Below are 22640 nucleotides of genomic sequence, written 5' to 3' on the forward strand. Positions count from 1 at the left end.
TTCAATGCATAGGTGAGTTTGTTAACACATAGGTGAATTTGTTAATGTCTACACACACATCAAACAACTTTCCTCAATTAAGCCAAACCTAATGAAAAGCAAAGGTCTCTACATTGTATTGAGGGGAGCATGTGGAGAAAGACATCAGATGATCCATGGAGGCAAGAGCTCAGAATTCTGAAGAACGGATGCCATTTAGAGAGGAAGAGATATGGTTGGGCAATCTAGGAAAGATAGCATGTGCAAAGGCACTGGAGCAGGGGTGTGCAGAAAAAGGTCTGGTTCAGGGTTACTAGGTTTAAGACTATGTGATGGGCAAGGCAGTGAGAATAAGACAAGGGTGGAACATGGCAGTGCTCTACAATCAGAGTCATCTTCATGAACGTGTGACCATTTTTGAGAAGGCTGCAGTACAGGCCAGGAAACACAGAATGTCAGCCCCAACGGTCCTCAGAGGTCTTCAGGTCTTTCCCAGCCCATTTTCCCTAGAATCTCCTTTATAGAATCCATCTGTGTGTGAGGGAGCCTTCAGCTGGCCTAGTAGTGCACACCTGTAATTCCAGCAGCTGAAGAGGATAAAGCAGGAGAATCCAAGTTCAAGGCCAGCTGAGCAACTTAGTGAGACCCTGTATCAAAATTTAAAAATAAATAAAAGGGCTTGGGATGTAGTTCAGTGGTAGAGTGCCCTGGATTCAATTCCCAGTTTCAGGGGTGGTTGGGGGGTGGTGGAAGGAGTCTTCAACTCATGAAGGTGCCTATGGGCAAGTTGACAAGACTGTTTTCTCAGGTGCAAAATCCAGACGTAGGATTACTGTGAAGTCCAAATGGTTAGGATCACAGGCTTTGGAGCTATAGGAACAAGGGTCCTAGCCCTGCTCTGCCATTTACTAGCTGTGCAGATTAGTAAAACCTTAGGCACTAGTAAGTCCTTAATTTCACTGAGCCTTAGTTTCTGTTCAGAAAAATGTAAAATAACCACCTCAGACGTATAATGTGAGGATTAACTGAAATAATGGACATAAAATAGTTTACATAGTATTCAGTAAATATTAGCTATACTGGTTAAGAAAATGATACTTCATTACATAAATAAGTAAGGTTTCATTGTCTGGAAGCACATGTTTTGTTCCCAAGACTTACTTTGGGATATGGCTAAATAGTGCATGTAAATGCAACGATGGAACCTGCAAATTCTTTGGTCAGCTCCAACACAGACCGGCCACGCCTCCACCCCCAGACGCTTGCGTGCCCAGCCCAACGGGTTCCCTTCAGGCCCCGCCCTACGAGTGAGCGCTGTTCCCCCGACGCGCCTGCGCCGGGTGGGCCGCTGCGGGCAGAGGCTATGAGGGTCTTGGTGCGGTGCTGCTGGAGACTGGGGTTGGGCCGTGGCGTTGCGGGCGGAAGCCTGAGCTTCCAGTGGCGGGCTCTAGCCAGGCTCCGCGGGTCCCTCGGCGGGGAGGACGGCCGGGACACCCGAGTCCGCGAGAAGCCGCCCTGGCGTGTACTTTTCTTCGGTACAGACCAGTTCGCCCAGGAGACGTTGCGGGCGCTGAACGCCGCCAGGTACCCGGGCCGGGGCTGGGGGCCTGGCGCTGAAGGCGCCCTTCTGAGCGTGTGCGACCTCTTCGGAGTGGTTTGGACTCCTCTTGGTGGAAAGCAGCAGCACCCCGTTGGCATGGGCCCAGATCTCAGCGTGTCGGCGCGCCGGGAAGGTGCACCACACCCGCCGGTCTGGCTTTGGGCGCCCAGTGCCGTCCGGTCTACCCCCCAACTCCCCGCCCCGTCGGTTTTCCAAGCGCCGGGCGGTGCCAAGCCGGTGGTGCTGCTTTGTCTGCAGCACCTACGACCTGGCCTACCGCCTCCTTGCCGGTGTTGGGTGTGCGGAAACCGAACTCAGGGAGGTTAAGCAATGCCCAAGGTCATGAGCTGAGCTGATTGGAACCCAAACCAGTTCTGACTTAAGAGTTCTCCCCTCTTAATCTTCCTGCTACCTCCCAGCCACGTAATTTGTAGTCTCTAATCCTTTTTTTTTTTTTTTTTTTTTTTTTTTTTTTTTTTAAACCCAGGCTTGACACCCTTTTGTGCACCTGCATCTCGTTCCTTCTGACCCCTGGTCCACCTAGTACACAGCAGGATCCACTTTTCAGGGGCTGAAACGAGGACATATTCCCTGAACAAATTTTTTAAACGAAAACATTTATAAATTAGAATTCTTAGGAGTATATTTAGGATGTATGATGTTTAATAAATCTTATTTACTGGGGGAAAGAAATTGTTTGAAATTCATCCTTCTCTGAAACTTTATGGTGCGTGGTGGCAATAACACATATACTGCTCTCCTTTCTTTCCCCAACTTGTGTATTCTTCATTCTGTTTTTTTCCTGATATCCCCACCCCTATCTCATTTCTGTATCTCACTTCCTCATAGAATCCCTGGTTTATTGTATTCCTCCCTCCACACACCCCTGGGACACCTTTCACACCATGTTCTCTTTGCACACCGTTCTCTTGTTTCCCATATTGCCACATGCATTTCATGCTGACCCTCTGATGATGCTTCACTTGACAGCTCCATTACTCCTAAGTTTGCTTTTTTTTGGGGGGGGGGATGGGTGGGTGGGGGATGGCATGGTATTGGGAATTTAACCCAGGAACACTATACCCCTGAGCTACCTGCCCCACCCCCACTTAGTTTTTATTTTGAGACAGGGTCTTGCTAATTTGCCCAGGCTGTCATTGATCCTGTTGCCTTCTTGCCTCAGCGTTCTGAAACACTGGGATTACAAGCATGTGCCTCCACACCTGTCTGTATGCTTTGTTTTTAGTGCCCTGGTACATATTCCTTTTCTCTTAACTCATCAACATGTGCATGCCTGTTTAATAAATTGACATACAGCCCCTGTAGGCTGGGGTGTAGTTCAGTGGTAGAAACTTGTATGTATGAAGCTCTGTATTTGAACCCCAGCACCCATAAATGAATGAATGTAAATACACTGGAATAATCTGTAGCAGGTAAGAAGAATGAGGTAGTACTAGATGTGATACCATAAAATGATGTTCATGTGATGTATTTTGTTTTTTAAAATTTGTTCTTTGGGGATCTGATGCAGTGCTACATGCCTGCAATGCCAAGGGGAGACTGTGGTAAGAGGACCACAAATTTGAGGCTGGTCTTGGAAAATTAATAAGATCCTATCTCAAAATAAAATTTTTAAAAAAAGTGTTGGGGATGTAGTTCAGTGATAAAGTGCACCTGGGTTCAGTGCCCAGTACTTCCTTATCTTCTAAATTAAATTCAATTAAAACTAAATTTAAAAAAAATTTTTAAGGACTGGGGATACCACTTATTGGTAGAGTGCTTGTCTATAGAGTACTCAAGGCCCTGGGTTTGACCCTAGCACTGCAGAAACAAAAAACAAGTGTTGTGTTATTTGAATCGCATATGGTTATGGTATAAAACTGTAGATTAAAAGGATGCACAACAAAAAGGCTTTTCCTTCCTCTGTGTCCCAACTTCCAATTCTCCTCTCCAGAGACAGCCACTGCTTCCAATTTCTTATTTTAGGCATATTCAGAGCATATACAAACTTGTGACTGTTTAACCCATTAAAAAAAAAAAAAGACATAATAGCACATATAGCATTGTTAGGGGTAAAAAGCAAAATGCAGAACAGTAAGTATAATATCCCAATTGTATGTTTCTGTGTCCAGGAAATCTATAAAATGATGCTTTCTAAATGGTAGCCAGTAGCCACATGTGGATCTTTAAAATGAATAAAATTAAATAAGAAAAGTAAAAATTTGGTCTCTTGATTGTACTCATTTTAATCATTTAGCCCTAAATGCTTCATGAGATTAATAAAAACAAACAAAAACAGTATGTGAAGTACCTTAGCCTTGAGCCATGGCCCTAGAGCTCTCACATTTTTCTCTATTTTGTTTTAATTTAGGGAAAACAAAGAGGAAGAGTTAATTGAAAAACTGGAGGTAGTGACAGTGCCTTCGCCGTCACCAAAAGGATTTCCAGTGAAGCAGTATGCTGTGCAGTCTCAGCTTCCTGTGTACGAGTGGCCAGATGTGGGCTCTGGAGAATATGATGTGGGAGTAGTGGCTTCCTTTGGCCGACTTTTGAGTGAGGCTCTTATTCTTAAATTTCCCTAGTAAGTTTATTTACAAGGAAATACAGTATACAGACTTTGGTCTTTATAAAAGGACCTGGTATTTAAAATTTGATAATTTGAACTCTAATTATACTTGTGGCATGAATTGTTGAAATGTATTAAGTTCCTTATCACTCTCAACAGGCTTTAATCCACCCTCATTTAAATTCCATTTATATAACTGGAGATGTAGCTCAGTGTTAGAGTTCTTGCTTAGCATGCCCAAAATTCTTGGTTCATTCCCAGGTACTGAAAAAAAAATTCTCTACATATGTGCACAACTCCCAAATTTGTCCCTCCAGAACAACTCTTTCCCAGAACTCCAGGCCTCTAATACCCATTCCATTCTCTCTACCTCTGCTCTGATGTCTGATAGGCAACTATGTTCAAGATTCCCAAAACCTTTCAGAATCGTCTCAGTAAATGCACCTCTGTCCTTCTAGTTGGTTGGGCCTGAGTCATTCTTGATTTATCTCCTGCCCTGCATCCAGTCCATCAGGTTCTATTGGCTCTGCCTTCAGAATCATCTCATACTTGCACTTTCCTCCATTACTGCAGTAGCCGCCCCCCCCCCCCCCCCCCCCCCCCCCCCCCCCCCCCCCCCCCCCCCCCCCCCCCCGTGTGATCTCGGTTTTTATCCTTGGCCCTGTCTTTTACCAACCCAGCAAAGTGATCCTTTAAAAGCACAAGTCAGATCATGTCATTTTGCTCCAAATCCTCTGAGCATTTCATTCACAATAAAAGACAAAATTCTTTTGTTGGCTTATGAGCACCTGTATGTTTTAGTCCCCTCCGGCTATCTAACCTCACCTAGGACTGTTCCTCTGGCTCACTGTATTCTAGCCATATTGGCTTCCTTATTGTGCTTTGAATTTGCTGATCCTTTACTTCTTTAAGATCTTTGTATTTATTGTTCCATCTGCCAAGAAAGCTTTTCTCCTGTGTAACAGTCATGTGCCATATAACATTTGAGTCAATGGCAGCATATTTGACAGCTGCCCATGAGTTTTATTGTCTAGTGATGTCGTAGCCATCTGTTTGTGTGAGTACACTCCCTAATTTTCACTAAACAAAATCACCTCACAGTGCATTTCTCAAGACATAACCCCTTGGTTAAGCAACTCATGACTATCTGCATGGCTTATTCCCTTACCCCTTCATTTCTTTGCCCAAGTGTCTTCTCATTGGTAAAACTTTTCTTAGATCACTATTGAACTTGTAAGCCATGCATAGTGGTGCATACCTATAATCTCAGCTGCTTGGGAAGCTGAGGCAAGATCACAAGTTTGAAGCCAGCTGGGCAACTTAGTGAGCTCCTGTCTCAGAAAGTTAAAAGAACCAGGGATTTAACTCAGTGTAAAAGTGCATGAGCAAGGCCCTGGATTTAATCCCCAGTACTACTCCCCACCACCCTCCCCCCACCAAAACAAAACAAAACAAAAAAAAACTGTGAACTCCCATCCAGTACTTCTTTCCCTTTCTCACTTTATTTTTCTCCCTAGACATCAGCACTGTCTGGCAAACTTTAAACATAGCATTTTCTTTTATTGTTTATCCTCCATTCTTTGCATATAAGCTCCCTAGGGGTAGGAGTTTTTTGTTTTTTGTTTTTTCCGTTTCTGTTACTTATACCCCTAGCTAGCGCTAGCACTTAGAACAGCGCCTGCACACAGATTGTACCCAGTGGATACTTGTTGGATGGGTGGGACCAGGCTGCACAGTAGGACATAGAATATAAGGTTTTCTCTCTCACACACACACGCATACACACTCTTTCAAGTGTATGCTTATGCTGACAGAGACAAACCAATGACAGATTAGTAAAATATTTGAATTACTCATCAGTGCATGGGAGGTGTATTGGGATAAACAGTAAAGGTGAACTGGGAATTTTGAAAGCTTGCTTTAGGCATTCTATAAACAAATGATAAAACTGTCAATATAATTTTTTGTGTCTATGACACAATAGGGTTTGAGGGGTTCTTCTCACATTGTGATAAATGTATTTTAAAATTTTATTTTAAAACTCCCAGATATCACAAGCTATTATAGAACACTTTGGAATAATGAATGGTTGTTTTTGCACCATTTTTAATTAAACTTCATTGGTTTCTTATGGTAAGACAGTGAATTGACCTCTGACTTACTCTTTTAGGTGATACAAGACTAGATTTAGCTCTCTGGTCTTTTTTAATTTCTGGGAAAGCTTAATGATGGAAGTATTATATTAGTTTAGGTAATCGTAACTAAATAATAAAGCCCACTGACTTACTAATTTCTGCATTTTCTAATTCAGTGGCATATTGAATGTCCATCCCAGTTGCCTCCCAAGATGGCGTGGTCCAGCCCCTATAATCCATACTGTGCTTCATGGAGACTCGGTTACTGGAGTAACAATTATGCAAATTAGACCTAAAAGGTAGAACATATATTTTTTCCTGAGATTTTTGTGATTGTAAATGTTGATACCAGTCTTTTGGGGGCCTGAGTGAATGGGTAAATGGACAGTGCTCACTAAATTCTGTAACTTCCAGAGCGCTTCCTTGCTTTTATATCCTTTCTGTTGTTTCCTGGTTTCTAACATAAGCCTTCAAAGTCCTTGTGAAATTGTTATTTTGTTAGTTGAAATAAATTATGAACACCTGGATTTCTATAAAAGACATTATGTAAACAAGAGATGGATTTTTTTTTTTTTTTTTTTTTTTTTTTTGAGTGCTGGGGATCGAACCCAGGGCCTTGTGCTTACAAGGCAAGCACTCTACTGACTGAGCCCAGCCCCAAGAGGTGGATTTTTTAAAGTTACTTTGAATCAGTTCTGTTGGTCTTTGTTTCCAAATTATGGTAAAAAATAGTTTTTAAGTCTGAAGTAAGAATATACTGTTACATGCTAATATGTGATACAGTTGTCTTAAACATTTTTTTCTATCATACCTACATTGTAGAAATAGTTATTTAAAATTATTTGAAACATTTATTAAGCCTTTGCCTCTTACCACCTGATTTCACCATAGAAATGAATAATTTACAAGTTCACAAGAATAACATTATATCAGGAATTTAATTTCAAGAAAAAAGGGAGGCAGTAGATGAAACAAGAGTGGAAAAACTGATGATTCTAAAATCACGTGATTTGTGTGTGATGATTCTTTAGACCGTTCACTCTGTTTTTGTGAATGTTTATAGTTTTCCAGAATATTTTATTAAAACTCATTGGCTTTGGCTAGGATTGTGGCTCAGTGGTAGAGTGCTTGCCTAGCATGTGTGAGGCCTTAGGTTCAATTCTCAGCACCACATATAAATAAATAAAATAAAGGTCCATCGTCAACTAAAAAAATATTTAAAACAACAACAACAACAAAACATCTCATTGGCTTACCAGGTACATTGGCATGTGCCTATTGTCCCAGCTCTTAAAGAGACAGGCTGGAGAACTGCTTGAACCCAGCAGTTCCAGGCCAACCTGGGCAATCCAGCAAGAACCTATCTCAAAAACAAACAACAAAAACAAAAATAATTAACAGAGTCTTGAAGTTAAAACTTTTAAATAAGGTACATTTTTATTGAAAACCTATAGCCAGTGTTTACAAAACTTGTAAAATGTAAGGCTTGTGGGAATGTAGAAATACTTGCATCTTCCTATAACCACCATTGACTGATCCAGGCAAGCTCGAATCCTTTGAGGAAGGAGAGATAGAAATAATTATGAATTTTCTAATTGTCCTTACTTGGAAAATACTTTACCTTTGCTGTCTTTATACAGATAGTGATTTTTCATATTGTTTATTACTGGTAGAATTAATTGTAATTGCAACTTAACCTGGCATGCAACTGTAAACTTTTTTCTTCAGGAAAAAAATAGTTTAAAATATAAGTGTAGGCCGTGCGTGGTGGTGCCTGCCTGTAATCCCAGCGACTCTGGAGGCTGAGACAGGAGGATTGAGAGTTCAAAGCCAGCCTCAGCAATGACGAGGCACTAAGCTTCTCCATGAGACCCTGTCTCTAAATAAAATACAAAACAGGGCTGGGGATGCAGCTCAATGGTTGAGTGCCCCTGAGTTCAATCCCCAGTACCAAAAAAAAAAAAAAAAAAAAAAAAAATCTAAGTATAGACCATGTTTTGCTCTCCTTTTAAGCCAACGTTTCTATCTTACTAATGTCCGACAGTCAAATTTGTAGCCTGCAATAAACTATGTTTGTGCTATGTAGACAGATATATTGATCTTAAAAAATAATAATCACATTATCTACTTTCAATTTTTCCCTAGGTTTGATGTAGGCCCAATTCTCAAGCAGGAGACCATCTCTGTGCCACCCAAGAGCACTGCAAAGGAACTAGAAGGAGTGTTGTCAAGACTGGGAGCCAACATGGTATAGTTCTCCTATATTCCTCTGCTTTTCACTTATTCAGTAGGTCTCCCAAGTGGTTCTGAGGGAAGGACAACTTTTATGATTATAATTTTAAGCTTCATTTTAAAAAATGAATGTTTTCTATGCCTTGCTTCCTAAAAAGTAACCTAGTATTTATGGTCTCACAAAATTTTTGAGAATTTGCACAGAGTGGGTTTTTAATAAAGGCTTTCAAATAAAACAGATGATCATCCATGACCTGAGGCCTTTACACTATTCTGCCCACGTCCCTTCTCCTTCCTCTCATGTGTGTACCTTGCCTGCCTGTCAGAGTGAACTGACAATCATTTCCTAAGTAACTCAGTTTTTCTCTCACTTCTGCCCTGGGTTGTAGTCTTTTGTATCTATATGCATTGAAATTCTACTGGCCACCCTACCTGCATATGATCTTTATTTGTGTAACTTGTTCAGTCTGCTAACCATAGGTCTAGATAAATGCTTAGTGACTAAATTCACATGTTTCATTGAAGTAGCTAATTTTATACAATAGAAAAAAATTTTTCACAACTATAGATGTTACTCCCTATTTTGGTACTCCCTTGGAAATGATCTGATAATAGTGGCTGCCATTTATTGAGCATGGACTCATGTGCCAAAACTGTTTTAGATGTCCTGTTTGTCCACACGCCCCCCCGCCAAGAAACCTTTGCACAGTTACTATTGATTGTTTGATGGATTATGACATTGAAGACCACAGACAAGTTAAATAACTTTTGCACAGTGAGACAACTAGTAGGTGGTAGACGTGGGCTTTAGACGCAGAACTGTGACTCCAGAGTACATTCTTTTTCTGAGAGCACAACTGTTTTCTGTGGGGTGAGAATATAGATAGCTGAGCACAGATTGTTCTTATGCTGAGATCTTGCACAGCCAGGGAAAGCCCAAAATTCTCTGGAAACAAATTAGTGCCATACACAGACTCCACTAAGTCAACTTGCATCCTCACAGCTTAAGCCAATTTACTGCCTTTAGCCACTGAACTAACATTGTAGGTATATGATGCTGATCTGCTTTGCTCTTCTGTGCATCTTGAATATATCATGTGTTCTCTTTGTAGCTTATTTCAGTTTTGAAAAATTTGCCTGAAAGTCTGAAAAATGGAAAGCAGCAGCCAGCTGAGGGAGTGACACAAGGTGAGTGAGACTGCAGCGACTCCACATCTTGCATAAGGTTTTGTTTGTCCTGATGGCATCTGAACACTGACTTCTTTGCTGTACTTTTCCTTTAATTTTGACAAGGGTGAGTGTCCACTTACATGTTCTTTTCCAAAGAACGGTTGGTAAGCTCCATCTCTCCCTCTTAGCATCATGAAGGATTCAACTTTTTCCGTTTTATTTTTTTAGTTGTCCGTGAACCTTTTATTTTATTCATTTATTTTTATGTGGTGCTAAGGATTGAACCCAGGGCCTCACATATGCCAGGCAAGCACTCTACCACTAAGCCACAATTCTAGCCCCAACTTTTTCCATTTTATTTTGAAAAATATTAAATGCAGAGATAAATAAAAAGACTAGAATGATGAATATCAATTTATCCCAATAAATTATTAATGTATGACCATATTTTCTGGGTGTATATTTAGTGTATGTATTTTAAAGTTTGCTTATTCGTTTGCAAGTGTGAAAAATGACATTTCATCTCTAAGTATTTTACCATGCATTTCCTAAGAAAAATAATTTCCCAGTAGCATCCAATATTCTGTTCATGCTTAAATTTTCCTCATTATCTAAGGATTTTATAACTGTTTGTTTGTCTTTTTAATCAGGATCCAGGGAACCCATTTTCAAGACTGTTTTCCCCAATTGCATTCCTATTTCGCCCCTAATCAAATAAATGTAATTTTTTAAGCCTTTTGACTTTTTATTATTCAAAGAAGCTTCATTTTTTTATTTGGCTTTCTGACTCTGTGCTTGTGCCTTCAACACTTTCACAACGATTTTCTGTTCCTCAATAAGGAAAGCATGCTTGATCCTGTCACGGACACATTTAGCACACATGGAACCACCATAGGCCCTGCTGATATGTTTTTTTTGTTTTAGACAATCTTATAAGGACTTTGGGTCTCACAGCACGAACCCTTCGAAGTCTGCCTGGGCACACACCACATGCATGTTTTGGTGTTTTCCCAACCTTCTTTGTATAAAGGTACATGATTCTATTACCAGGGGTTCGAGACAGCCTAGTTTTGTTAGAGGCTGTATTGTAGGAAAGCCTACGACGGTATGTCAAATGCCGGACCATTCTGAGTGCCTCTAGACACCATCCCCGGAAGAGCAATTTTTTTGTTTTTGCAGTGCTCTGGATTAAACCAGGGGAAATTTTTTTTTTTAATTAAAAAACCTAGGATCCAGTTATTGGTTGTTATTATCTCTTTTGTCTCTTCAAAATAATTTCTCCAAGCTGGGCACAGTGGCACACACCTATAATCCCAGCAGCTCAGGAGGCTGAGGCAGGAGGATTCCAAGTATAAAACCAGCTTTAGCAGCTTAACAAGGGCCTAAGCAACTTAGTGAGATGCTGTCTCAAAATTTAAAAAAAAAAAAAAGGGGGCTAGGAATGTAGCTCAGTGGTTAAGCTCCTCTGGATTCAAGCCCTGGTACCAAAAATAAGTAAATAACATAAAAGAATTTCTCCACTATTTTCTCCCATTATATCATTAAGTACTTGAAGAGACCAAGTCAATTATCTGATTTGTTTCCTTCCAATATAGTTTATTTTCTATCCTTATATTTTGCATAAATTAAAAGTTCTAAAGGTTTAACTAGACTCAGGTTTGAAGTTTTTAAAAAAGAGTATTTCATAGATGATACTGTATTTCAGTATGTTTGCTTTAGTTTAGGCATTGCTTTTTATTTTTCTTTATAATTTAATTTTTGAATATGTAAAACATACACCTGATTCAGAAGTTAAAACTATTTAAAAGAATATATTCAACAAAGTCTTTATTTTGTCCTCTCCAACCTTAGGTATCACTTTTGTAAGCCATGATACCAGGTTGCATCAAAGCTAAGGGAAAACTTAGAGAAGCTAAGTTTAATTGTTGATTAGAATAGTGACCACTGGATCTTTCCAATGTAGATGTATTTTTTCTTCTGCAATTAGCAAATAATCTCTGGGGTCATACTTTAGCACTGTGCAAGTAATCCTATTTATTTGCTATACATGCAATAGTTTCAGTATTATAATACTGAAACAATACAATCACTAAGATTTAAGATTTCTTAACAATTTTTCCTTCGTCCTTAGAATATATCCTACTAACATATGCAGTCAAATTACTGTGTTCAGGACTTGCTGGAGATAATTGTTTTTTTCTATGTAGTTTTATTACCTACTTTGACACATAGTTAGGTTTGTTCATTTCAGTCTGTTTTCAATTTTAGGAGATGTTTTACTTCTCTTTGTGATTAAATTTTGATTTTTGAAAATATTAAACATTTTCATGTTCAAAAATTAAATCAGCTAGGCCTGGCCCAGTGCCATATACTAATGTAATCCTAGTGCCAGAGACTAAGGCAGTAGGATGGCAGGTTTGAGGCCAAACTCGTCAACTAAACAAGACTTTGTCTCAAAATACAAAATAAAAAGGGCTGTGGATGTAGCCCAGTGGTAGAGCACCCCTGGTTTCAATTCCCAGTACTGGGGGCAAAAAAGAATAAAAAGTTAAACCATTTAGAAAAGTTTGCTCAGAAGTTCCACTTTTATCTCTATCTCATCCAAACCTATATCCGTCCATCTGCAGAGAACTATTTTTTTAAATAGTTGATCATTGGTTGGAATGGTGACTACCAGATCTTTCCAGTGTAAAGAAAATTTCTGACAGTCTTCCAGTGTTTACTTCTGTCAAAATAAGCAAAAATGTATATGTTATTTTGTTGTTTTCCTTTTTTCTTTTTACTCAAAACTGTATTGTAGAGACCACTATCTATTAAGAGATTTTCCTTTCTTTTTTTTTTTTTTTTTGAGGTGGGGATGGTTAAACCCAGGACCTTGTTCTTGCTAGGCAAGTGCTCAACCACTGAGCTACATCCATAACTTCCACAGCTTGCCTCTTTCTTTTTTATGGCAACATAGTTCTCTATTGTGTGGCTATATCATAATATATTCAGCAGAGTTCTTATTGAAGGGCATTTGGGTTGCATCTAGTCTTCTACTGTTTAAATACTACTACTCTGAATAACTTAATGTACTTTGTACTTCCTAATCTAATAGTTCAGAAATTGTATCTTGGAGTAGTTTAATGTCCTTTATTCCTATGAGTAATGATGAGAAGATGAGAATCTCTTTTTTTTTTTTTTTTTTTTTTTTTTGAGGGGAGTGCTGAGCATTGAACCTAGGGGTGCTTTACCACTGAACTCCAGCCCTTTTTATTTTTTATTTTGAGACAGGGTCTTGCTAAATTGATTAGGGCCTCACTAAGTTGCAGAGCCTGGTTTTGGCGATCCTCCAGCCTTAGCTTCTTGAGTTGCTGGGTAAAAGATCTTTTCATATATGTGTAAGAACTATTTGCATTTTCTTTTTTTGAGAGGTATCATTACCTTTGGCCCTTTTTTTCAGTCAGGGTTTCAGTCTTTTTCTTCTCAGTTTTTAGAAGTACTTTATATAATAAATTAGCCCTCTGTGATATAAACTACAGATTCTCTCAGTTTGTTATTGCATATGCTCATTTTCCCACTATGCTGTGTCTTCAGCCTTGTCATTTGTTTTTTGATTTAACTTATGGCATTTCTTTTTCTTATTAAAAAAGCATCATTAGGGGCTGGGGTTGTGGCTCACTGTGATAGCACTTGCCTAGCACATGTGGGGCCCTGGGTTTGACCCTCAGCACCACATAAAAATAAATAAATAAAGGTATTGTGTCCACCTACAACTAAAATACATATTTTAAAAAAATCACTAACTGCTTTTGGACTTTGAGTCCTAGTTAGAAGAGCCTTTTCTACTCCCACATTATAAATTAGTTCACTCATGTTTTGGTGCTTTATTTGGTTTATTTATTTTTACTTCATATTGTGGTAAATTTTGAACACACAAAAGCAGTTGTTATTCAGCATCAATATTTACTAATTCATGAATATTAAACCTGATGTTCTTTCTTGCTCTTGGCTTTACCTTATAGCTCCTAAGATTTCTGCTGGTACCAGCTGTATAAAATGGGAAGAACAAACTTCAGAGCAAATATTCAGACTTTATCGTGCCATTGGAAATATAGTAAGTTGAGAAGTCAGGTTGCAATTTTACCTAATTGGGTTTATTTGTATGTAACTTTCTTTCTGAATATTTTTATTTAAAAATGAATCTTATAAACTAAACCTACAACCTGAAATTTATTTTTTAGATATTATTTAAGTTCCGATAGAGGCATTAGCATCCACAAAGCACTTTTAAATATGTTTTGCGGTTTCTTATAACCAAGTTGTATCATTTCATTTCACAGACAAGGGGAATGAAAACTAGTTGACTAATGTAGGAGCGCTTAGTTACTAAATGATGATTTGAGTCTTCTAACTCCTAAACCAATGTTTTCTAGTATGCCTTTCTCCCTCTGGCCAATTTTTTACAATCAGATTCTTAAATCATTGATTTGTGCATATGACACACAAAGAGGAATTGTAATGTCAAAGCTTAGTAAAACATCCAAGTTAAATTCTCAGTTTCCTGACAAATTTTGTTGCTTTCTTTTTTCTTTCTTTCCCTTCCTTCCTTCCCTCCTTCCTTCCTTCTTTCTTTCCTTCCTTTTCTTTTCTTTTTCTTTCTTTCTTTTTTTCTTTTTCTTTTTCTTTCTTCTTTCTTTCTTTCTTTCAGTGACCATTTGTATTATTTAAATTCTGGGTCTACCTAGTGTGTGGTTTTTAATGGACTACCTCTGATATTAATTTTGGGTAAAATGAGGAACTACCATTGGGTATCTGACATGCCAGGTTCTTCAGTGAGAGAATCACAACTTCATTTTGTACTTATTAATATCTCATTTTAAAGTTGAAGAAATTGAGGCTTAGAGTAGATAGAGGATTCAATGAATTGTTATTGAGTGTTGCTCAAGGTCATATTGCTAGTTAGTGAGAGTCAATGAGATTGGAACAAAACCCATCTGACTTTAAAATCCTGTGCTTTTTCTGGCCTCTGCAGAATGGTACCGGAGAACATGGACTTTAGAGGTAGACAGAGCTGTGTTCCATCTTGTCTATGCTACTTCCTAATTTTGTAGACTTGGGGAAGTTATTTCACCTCAGCTTTATTTGTATCAGAGAATTAGGTCTGATTGATACATATATATATAAAGCATCTTGTACAGTGTCTGGTACAGAATAGGTACTCATTAAGTGATAACTGCTATTGATTTATTCATTAAATAAAGTATGTATTGAAGGCATGTTCATTATCAGGCAATGTGCCAGGGTACTAGAGATATTGATAATGGGACAATGATCAGCTGGCAAAGGGGATAAACTATGTGGGTTTCAATCCATGCAAGCAATAATGATAGTGGACACTGAAATGATTATGTTCTGACTGTCCCTCTTCTTTTTTGCAACACTCTGATGAGCAGGAACTATGTGTTCTAAGTGTGTGCCTAGCATGTTTATTATAATAAGTAATTAATAAAATAGCACATTTCAAAAATATATTTACTCTTTGGAAAGAAAAAAATTACACACATGAAAATCAATTTGTTTCATACCTTTTATTGAGAGTAGGCAAAAGAAAAATGAGCCAGCAAGTTTTAGAAGAGGATATTGTACCATGGTATAACTTAAATAGGGTTGTGAACACCCGTGAACTTTTTCTTCAAATTTATTTATTTGATTTAATTTTAAATCCTTATGACAAACTGTTCTGAAAGTTAGATGTCATTTTTAAGGGATGTCATAAAAAGAGCACTGAGAGCTGAGCTGGAGGATTGTGAGTTCTAGGCCAGCCTCAAACTCCTCTGCCTGTCTAAAAAAAGGGGGCAGGGGATACTGAACTGACAGAACACAGAATCCCTTTCTGATACTGCTGCTTTGGAAAACAACTACATTTCTCTGAGCTTCACTTTCATTTTTTTTTAATTTATTTATTTTGATTCATTGTACACAAATGGGTACAGCGGTTGTTTCTCTGGTTGTACACGAAATAGAGTCGCACCATTTATGTAATCATACATGTACATAGGGTAATAATGTTTGTCTCATTCTGTTATGTTTTCTTCTCTCCATCCCGTCCCCACCCCCCTTTTTCCTCTTTACAATCCATCCTTCCTCCACTCTTACCTCCCTCCCACCCCCAACCCCCTGTTATGTATCATCATTTGCTTATCAAAGAGATCATTCAGCCTTTGGTTTTTTGGGATTGGCTTATCTCACTTAGCATGATATTCTCCATCTGCATCCATTTACTTGCAAATGTCATAATTTTATTCTTCTTTATGACTGAATAACACAGTTTCTTTATCCATTCATCAATTGAAGGGCCTCTAGGTTGGTTCCACAATCTAGCTGTTGTGAATTGAGCAGCTATGAACAGTGATGTGGCTGCATCACTGTAGTATGTTGATTTTAAGTCCTTTGGGTATAAACCAAGGAGTGGGATAGCTGGGCCAAATGGTGGTTCCATTCCAAGTTTTCTAAGCAATCTCCTCACTGCTTTCCAGTGTGGCTGCACTAATTTGCAACCCCACCAGCAATGTGTGAGTGTACATTTTGCTCCACATCCTCGCCAATACCTGTTGTTGCTTGTATTCTTGATAATAACCATTCTAACTGGGGTGAAATGGAATCTTAGGATAGTTTAGATTTGCATTTCTCTTATTACTAGAGATGTTGAACATTTTTTCATATATCTGTTGATTGTTTGTAGATCTTCTGTGAAGTGTCTGCTCATTTCCTTGGCCCACTTATTGATTGGGTTATTCGTATTCTTGGTGTAAAGTTTTTTGAGTTCTTTATAGATTCTGGAGATTAGTGCTATATCTTTAGTGTGTGTGGCAAAGTGTGTGTAGGCGCTCTCTTCACATTGTTGATTGTTTCCTTTGCCGATAAAAAGCTTTTTAGTTTGAATCTATCCCAATTATTGATTCCTGCTTTAATTTCTTGTGCTTTGGGAGTCATGTTAAGAAAGTCTGGTCCTAAGCTGACATGATGAAGATTTGGACCTACTTTTTCTTCTATTAGGTGCAGGGTCTGAGCTTCACTTTCTACATCTGAAATAGAGGATTGAACTACAATCTGAAAATAAATGTATCCAGTTCAGAAAATTAAGAGAACTTATTTCCTGTTATGTATTAATTTTTATTAACATATTTCAATCAAATTCTAGGATATCAGGTATACATAAAGTGATAAAGATGGCATTTGAGGCAAGGGTGAGATGGATTATTTAGTCAATAGCATTGGAGCAATTGGCTAGCCATTGTCAGGGGAAACCCTCAAATCCTACCTTTTAAAATCAAAATAACTGTTGTACAACAGTCCATATATAGTTAAGAACACTACTGTATACCTAAAATTTGTTATAATAGAGTAGAATTCATATTGTTTGTTTTTTACCTCAATAATAAAAATGAAGGGGCTGGGGTTGTGGCTCAGTGGTAGAGCACTTGCCTAGCATGTGTGAAGCACTGGGTTTGATCCTCAGCACCACATAAAAATAAATAAGACAAAGGTATTGTGTCCATCTACAATTAAAAAAAAATTTTTTTAAATCAAGATAAAAATCTAGATGGGTCAAGTAGTTACATGTAAAAAATTAAACCACAAGGACCAGGAAAAAAGCAGTTGAATAATTTTAAACATTTAATAACTTTTAAGTATAGGTGGGCCTTTTTAAACTTTATATGAACTACTGAAGTCATGAGAGACTTGATAAATATGACTTAATAAAAATAAACTTATGCACACACACACAAAAAAAGTCCTTAAGACTCAAGCCAACAAACTGGGAAAATTCATTAACACGTACAAGAATTAAAAGGCTTATTCTCTAAATATGTAATAGGTTTTTGTAAATGATGAACAACCCAATTTTTTAAAATATGGGTTAAGGGCATAAATAGGTAGTTTATAGAGAAATAATTAAAAATATAAGAAAGTGGGCTGGATTGTGGTTCAGTGGTAGAGTACTTGCCTTGCGTGTGTGAGGCACTAGATTCAATCCTCAGCACCACATAAAAATAAATAAGACAAAGGTATTGTGTCCATCTACAACTAAAAAACTAAAAATAAATTAAAAATGAAAATATAAGTAAATACATTGACAACTTCTCAGCCTCATTGATCCAAACAGCAGTTGATTATCATTTTGTTGTTGTTGTTGTTGTTCACTTATAAGGCAGTTTAACAAGAAAATGTTGATGTTCTTTAACCCAAGCTCTCCACTTAAAAAAAAAAAAAACAAAGCAGGGGCTGGGGAGATAGCTCAGTCGGTAGAGTGCTTGCCTTGTAAGCACTAGGCCCTGGGTTCGATCCCCAGTACCCAAAAAAAAAAAAAAAAAAAAAACAAAGCAAAACAAAAAACTCAGTGACTCTGGAGGCTGGCACAGAAGAATTCAGGTCAAAGCCAGCCTCGGCAACTTAGAGCAGCCCTAAGCCACTTAGTAAGACCCTGTCTCTAATTAATTAATTAATTTAAAGGGCTGGGGATGTGACTCAGTGGTTAATCACCCCTGAATTCAATCCCTGGTATCAAAACAAAAGAAAAACAAACCCCAAACCAAAAATATTGGAGCTGAAGAGATAGCTATATGATAAAATCAAAGTGCCTCCTATGCACAAATGCCTGGGTTTGATCCCTAGCACCACCAAAAAGAAACCAAACTATTCTGCAGAAATATATAAGTGCTCAAAGATATATCAGTAGGGATTTTTATTGCATTTTATAATTTAAAATTAGGAATAACTGAAATATTCATCATAAAGGTAGTGGTTGTATACATTATGTTACACACATAAAATGGGATATTGTGTTGCAGATGCAGGGTGAAATAGATCAGTATGTGCTGATGAACAAAGTTACTTGTAAAAGAGTATGTTTTAGATTTTTGTAATGGTAACATATGTAGAAAATACAGGGAAACACATCAGACTATTAACAGTGGTTACCTACAGGGATAAAAATTACAGAATACCATCACTCTAAATTTTTTTAACAAATGCTATAATGTTTGCATCTTTCATAGTGAGCATAAATGTTTAATTGCAAAGACTGATGTAAAGAGTTGCATTTATGTTCTGTTCCATATAATTTAGTGACTTGAGTCCCAGATTCCTCTGTATGTAGGAGAAAAATCAGACTAGATTAACATAAAACTGTAGTTGCAGCAAGTTTGGAGGTTGAGTGTATTTATTTATCATTCCTTTAATTTTTTTTCTTCTCTCTCTCTCTCTCTCTCTCTCTCTCTCTCTCCCTCTCCCTCCCCCTCCCTCCCTCCCTCCCTCCCTCCCCCCTTTTAATTTCAGATTCCGTTGCAGACACTCTGGATGGAGAACACCGTTAAACTTCTGGATTTGGTAGAAGTTAACAGTTCAATCCTTGCTGGTACCAACTTTTGGATTGCTAATGTGGAAGATGTTTTTCACTTCTAATCTATTTGAAAATGTGTCAGTTTTTAGCACAGGTCGCACTTATTAAAAATGAGGATTCTTATTGTTTGTTTCCGTTCAGTAATGAACTTTACATTTCCTTATTGTCATATTCTTTGTAGTGTCCATTCACATGTATTTTCTCATCACAAGAACCTGGAAAGTAGAGCAGAGTTCCTCTCCCTTTTAAGCTGTGTGATTTCCTACATTAAGGTTTTCCAGGGCTGCAAAACTACTTGATTAATTTCATTCTGGTGAATATCATAATGAAAATATATGGGCAGCTCAGTGAGAATCTTGGCCAGGGTGTAGCATTTCAGACCACAGTTCTGTTCTGAGGCCCATCAGTGTCTTCTCTGGTCTAATCTAGAGGTAGTTGGTGCTCTCCAGGAACCTAAGAATTGGGACTTATTTGGGTGGGAATGGAAGGGCCAGTTTAAATCCTAAGCATCCTGTAATCTCTCCACTGGTGGGTACTGATTCCTCCAAAATGACAACACAGAACTTTTAGATGATTGCCAGGAAACTGAGTAAAGGACTTGAAGCTTCTTATTTTTATAGGAAACTTTTTTTTTTTAATATTTTTTTTAGATGTTGGTAGACCTTTATTTTATTCATGTATTTTTATGTGGTGCTGAGGATTGAACCCAGTGCCTCACACATGCTAGGCAGGTGCTGTACCACTGAGCCACAACCCCAGCCCCTCTTTGGGTTTTTAATGTGCACAGAATACCGTAGCTCCATCATAGGTTTTAGATTACAAAGCCAGGGCATTAGGAAATGTGTCCTCTCCAGTATTAGTACTGCCTCCCAAGGTGTTTTTTTATTTTTAAAAAGTACCAAGAAGTTGTATAATTATTTATACACTGTCTTTGTTTCTCATATCTTTTTTTTTTTCTTTTCCATTCTTCAGATGCAAAACTAACAAAACAGACTCTTATTCCAGGATCAGTAGTATACCACAAACAGTCACAAATACTGCTAGTTTGTTGCAAGGTATGTTTTCTTTTGGTTTCAATTTATCATATTTATTTTACTGAATTTATGTTTCTGTCATTTATCATCTTACGTAGGATTTCGCTTAACTGCTTACCAAACAGATTGAACAAATAGTTTAATTTTCTTAAGAAATAGTAAAATCTCTAGCATAAATTTTTGAAAGCAATGAAGTTTACCAAGGCATTATTATTACTCAATCAAGAAGATTCCATAATGATGGCTTTCTTTTTTTCCCTAGTACTGGGATTGAATCCAGGGCCACTCTTCCAGCTCTCTTTATTATTTATTTTTAAATTAAATTAATTTGTTTATGTATTTATTTGGTACTGGGGATTGAACCCATGGTGTTTTTTATTTTTATTTTTTATTCTGAGACAGGGTCTTGCTAAGTTGCATAGGCCCTTGCTGAGTTGCTGAGACTGTCCTAGAACTTGGGATCATCCTGCCTTAGCATCCCTACTTGTTCGGATTTACAGACTGCCACCATGCCCACCTCGAACCATTATTTTTTAAGATAATCGTGTGTTCCCTGAAAAGTGTTCAGTATTTTCTATAGTATGGTAATTATGTAAGATGTTACACACTCAAGAAGGGGGCCTTAGATGTGCTTTAATAGATGAATGGATAAAAAGAATGTGATACACATACACACACACACACACACACACACACACACAAATAGAGTTTTATTCAGCCATATAAACCATACTCAAAAAAGTCAAGGATCCTGTGTTTTCTCTGTGGAAGCTAGAAAGAAAAGAAAAAAAAGGGCATCTCATGAAAATAGAAGGGAAATCAGTTGGAAGGAGACTTGGAGTTGGAAAGGGAGATACTAGAGATTTAAATTGATCAAATTATGTCATGTGCATGTACAAACATGCAACAATGAAACCCACTATTCTGTATAATTATTATGCACCAATAAAAAGTAATTTTAAAAAGCCAGGCATGGTGGCACACACCTATAATCCCAGCAGCTCAGGAGGCTGAGGCAGAAGGACCACAAATTCAAAGCCAGCCTCAGCAAAAGCAAGAGGCCTAAGCAACTCAATGAGACCCTTTCTCTAAATAAAATACAAAATAGGGCTGGGGTTGTGGCTCAGTGGTCAAGTACCTGAGTTCAATCTCCAGTACCCCCCCAAAAAATAATAATAAAAAAAGAAGGGATGCTTAAAATGTGTGATAGATTGATCTGATCCACCCAAACTATAGATACAGAAGTCTTCCATCAACCTCTCTTCATCTCTCTTTAGCCTCTCCTGGAACAGTGTTGAAAATATGTTTTGACATACTTGTCTGAGTTATGTATATATGTAGTCCGTGATCACAGTTTGCTCTCGTGGAAGAAATAGACTGTCAGAACATGGGATTTTGAGTCTTACCAGTTGTGTTACCTTGGGGGAAAAATCATCCACCTGTGTGGGAATCAGTTTCTACTCCTAAAATGGGATTTGTTTTTGGTAATGGGTACTGAACTCGGGGGCATTTTACCACTGAGCTATATCCCCAGTCACCACCCCCCTTTTTTTGAGCAAAAAAGAGTAAGATTTATTCAAAGGAACAGAAAAGAGAGCTCCCACAGAGCAAGAGGGGACCCAATAAGGGTTGCCTCCTTTTTACTTTTTTTTTGAGACAGGTCTGTAAGTTTGTTATCTCTCCATGGTAATAAACTTTTGAAGTAAACGAATTAGTATGGTGTTATTTGCAGCTATACATTTAGTAGGTTTGTTGGTTTGTTTTCATTATAAAAGTTATCATAACCTAAAATTTACTTAGTTTTCCAGTTTTGCCACCACCTGCCTAGTCACTACTTATCCTTTGCCCTTCAGGATGGCTGGATTGGTGTTCGATCAGTAAAGCTTAAGAAAACGTTAACAGCTACCGATTTCTTCAATGGATATTTGCACCCATGGTACCAGAAAAATTTCCAAGTTCAACCAAACCATTGCAGATTTCAGACACTCAGACTTCCAACAAAGAAGAAGCCGGAAAAAAATTGTTGCTATGCAACAGTGCATTAAGTAATTAGGAAGAAGGTGGACAAGAACCTATTGCATATTTGTAATTTATTAAAAGCCTTATTTACAAGGAATTATCTTGACTTTCAGAGAAGATGAGACTGTTGGAGGAAGATTATTATCAAAAAGATGGACTGCCTCTCTTTCCACGTTTTTTGTGTAATAATACTTAAAAGCAGCTTTTTCTACTTGAATAACAAAAGAAGTTTAAATAAATTTTGTATTTATAATGTTAGACTTCAGGAGATGTATATTTCCCCATGAGCAAGGGCAACTGACTCGTATGTATATATTCTGAAGAACTGTTCTTTTAAAAATAGCACATCTACTGAATTTTTTACATGGTGTGTCCCTATGGACTATATTGCTAGGAATATTTAATCTTCATTTCTAAATTTCATTAAGTAGCAAAAATCAGCTCTTTAAATTCCACTTTCATCTAGGTCTCATCAAGTAGCAAACCTAGATAATACTTAATAACCTTTGCCTTGTTCATT

General features: G+C 37.8%; 1 protein-coding gene and 1 pseudogene across 3 annotated transcripts; one reads left to right on the plus strand and one right to left on the minus strand.

The window, feature by feature from the left end:
* The first annotated feature begins 1286 nt into the window (after window positions 1-1286).
* Window positions 1287-22380, plus strand: Mtfmt (mitochondrial methionyl-tRNA formyltransferase). Of its 3 annotated transcripts, none has more exons than XM_047542120.1 (9): window positions 1287-1563; window positions 3951-4160; window positions 6457-6579; window positions 8426-8528; window positions 9625-9700; window positions 13687-13778; window positions 19004-19082; window positions 20040-20122; window positions 21955-22380. In XM_047542120.1, the coding sequence occupies exons 1-9, from the start codon at window positions 1343-1345 to the stop codon at window positions 22144-22146; spliced, it is 1179 nt and encodes a 392-aa protein (XP_047398076.1). In that variant the 5' UTR covers window positions 1287-1342; the 3' UTR covers window positions 22147-22380. The 3 variants fall into 3 exon arrangements, with proteins under 3 accessions (XP_047398076.1, XP_047398077.1, XP_047398078.1); XM_047542121.1 differs by having other exon boundaries at window positions 3951-4061; XM_047542122.1 differs by lacking the exon at window positions 3951-4160.
* Window positions 10421-10828, minus strand: LOC124978072 (60S ribosomal protein L34-like; annotated as a pseudogene).
* Window positions 22381-22640: the final 260 nt, after the last annotated feature.

This window comes from Sciurus carolinensis, chromosome 2 (genome assembly GCF_902686445.1).
Source record: "Sciurus carolinensis chromosome 2, mSciCar1.2, whole genome shotgun sequence".
NCBI classification, from domain to species: Eukaryota; Metazoa; Chordata; class Mammalia; order Rodentia; family Sciuridae; genus Sciurus; species Sciurus carolinensis.

Bases quoted from the DNA above. Each gene is read 5' to 3' on its own strand.
- Mtfmt (XM_047542120.1), top strand. From the start codon at position 1,343: ATGAGGGTCTTGGTGCGGTGCTGCTGGAGACTGGGGTTGGGCCGTGGC. The intron at 6,580-8,425 runs GTAGAACATATA...ATTTTTCCCTAG, and splicing joins ATGCAAATTAGACCTAAAAG to GTTTGATGTAGGCCCAATTC. The intron at 20,123-21,954 runs GTATGTTTTCTT...TTTGCCCTTCAG, and splicing joins TACTGCTAGTTTGTTGCAAG to GATGGCTGGATTGGTGTTCG.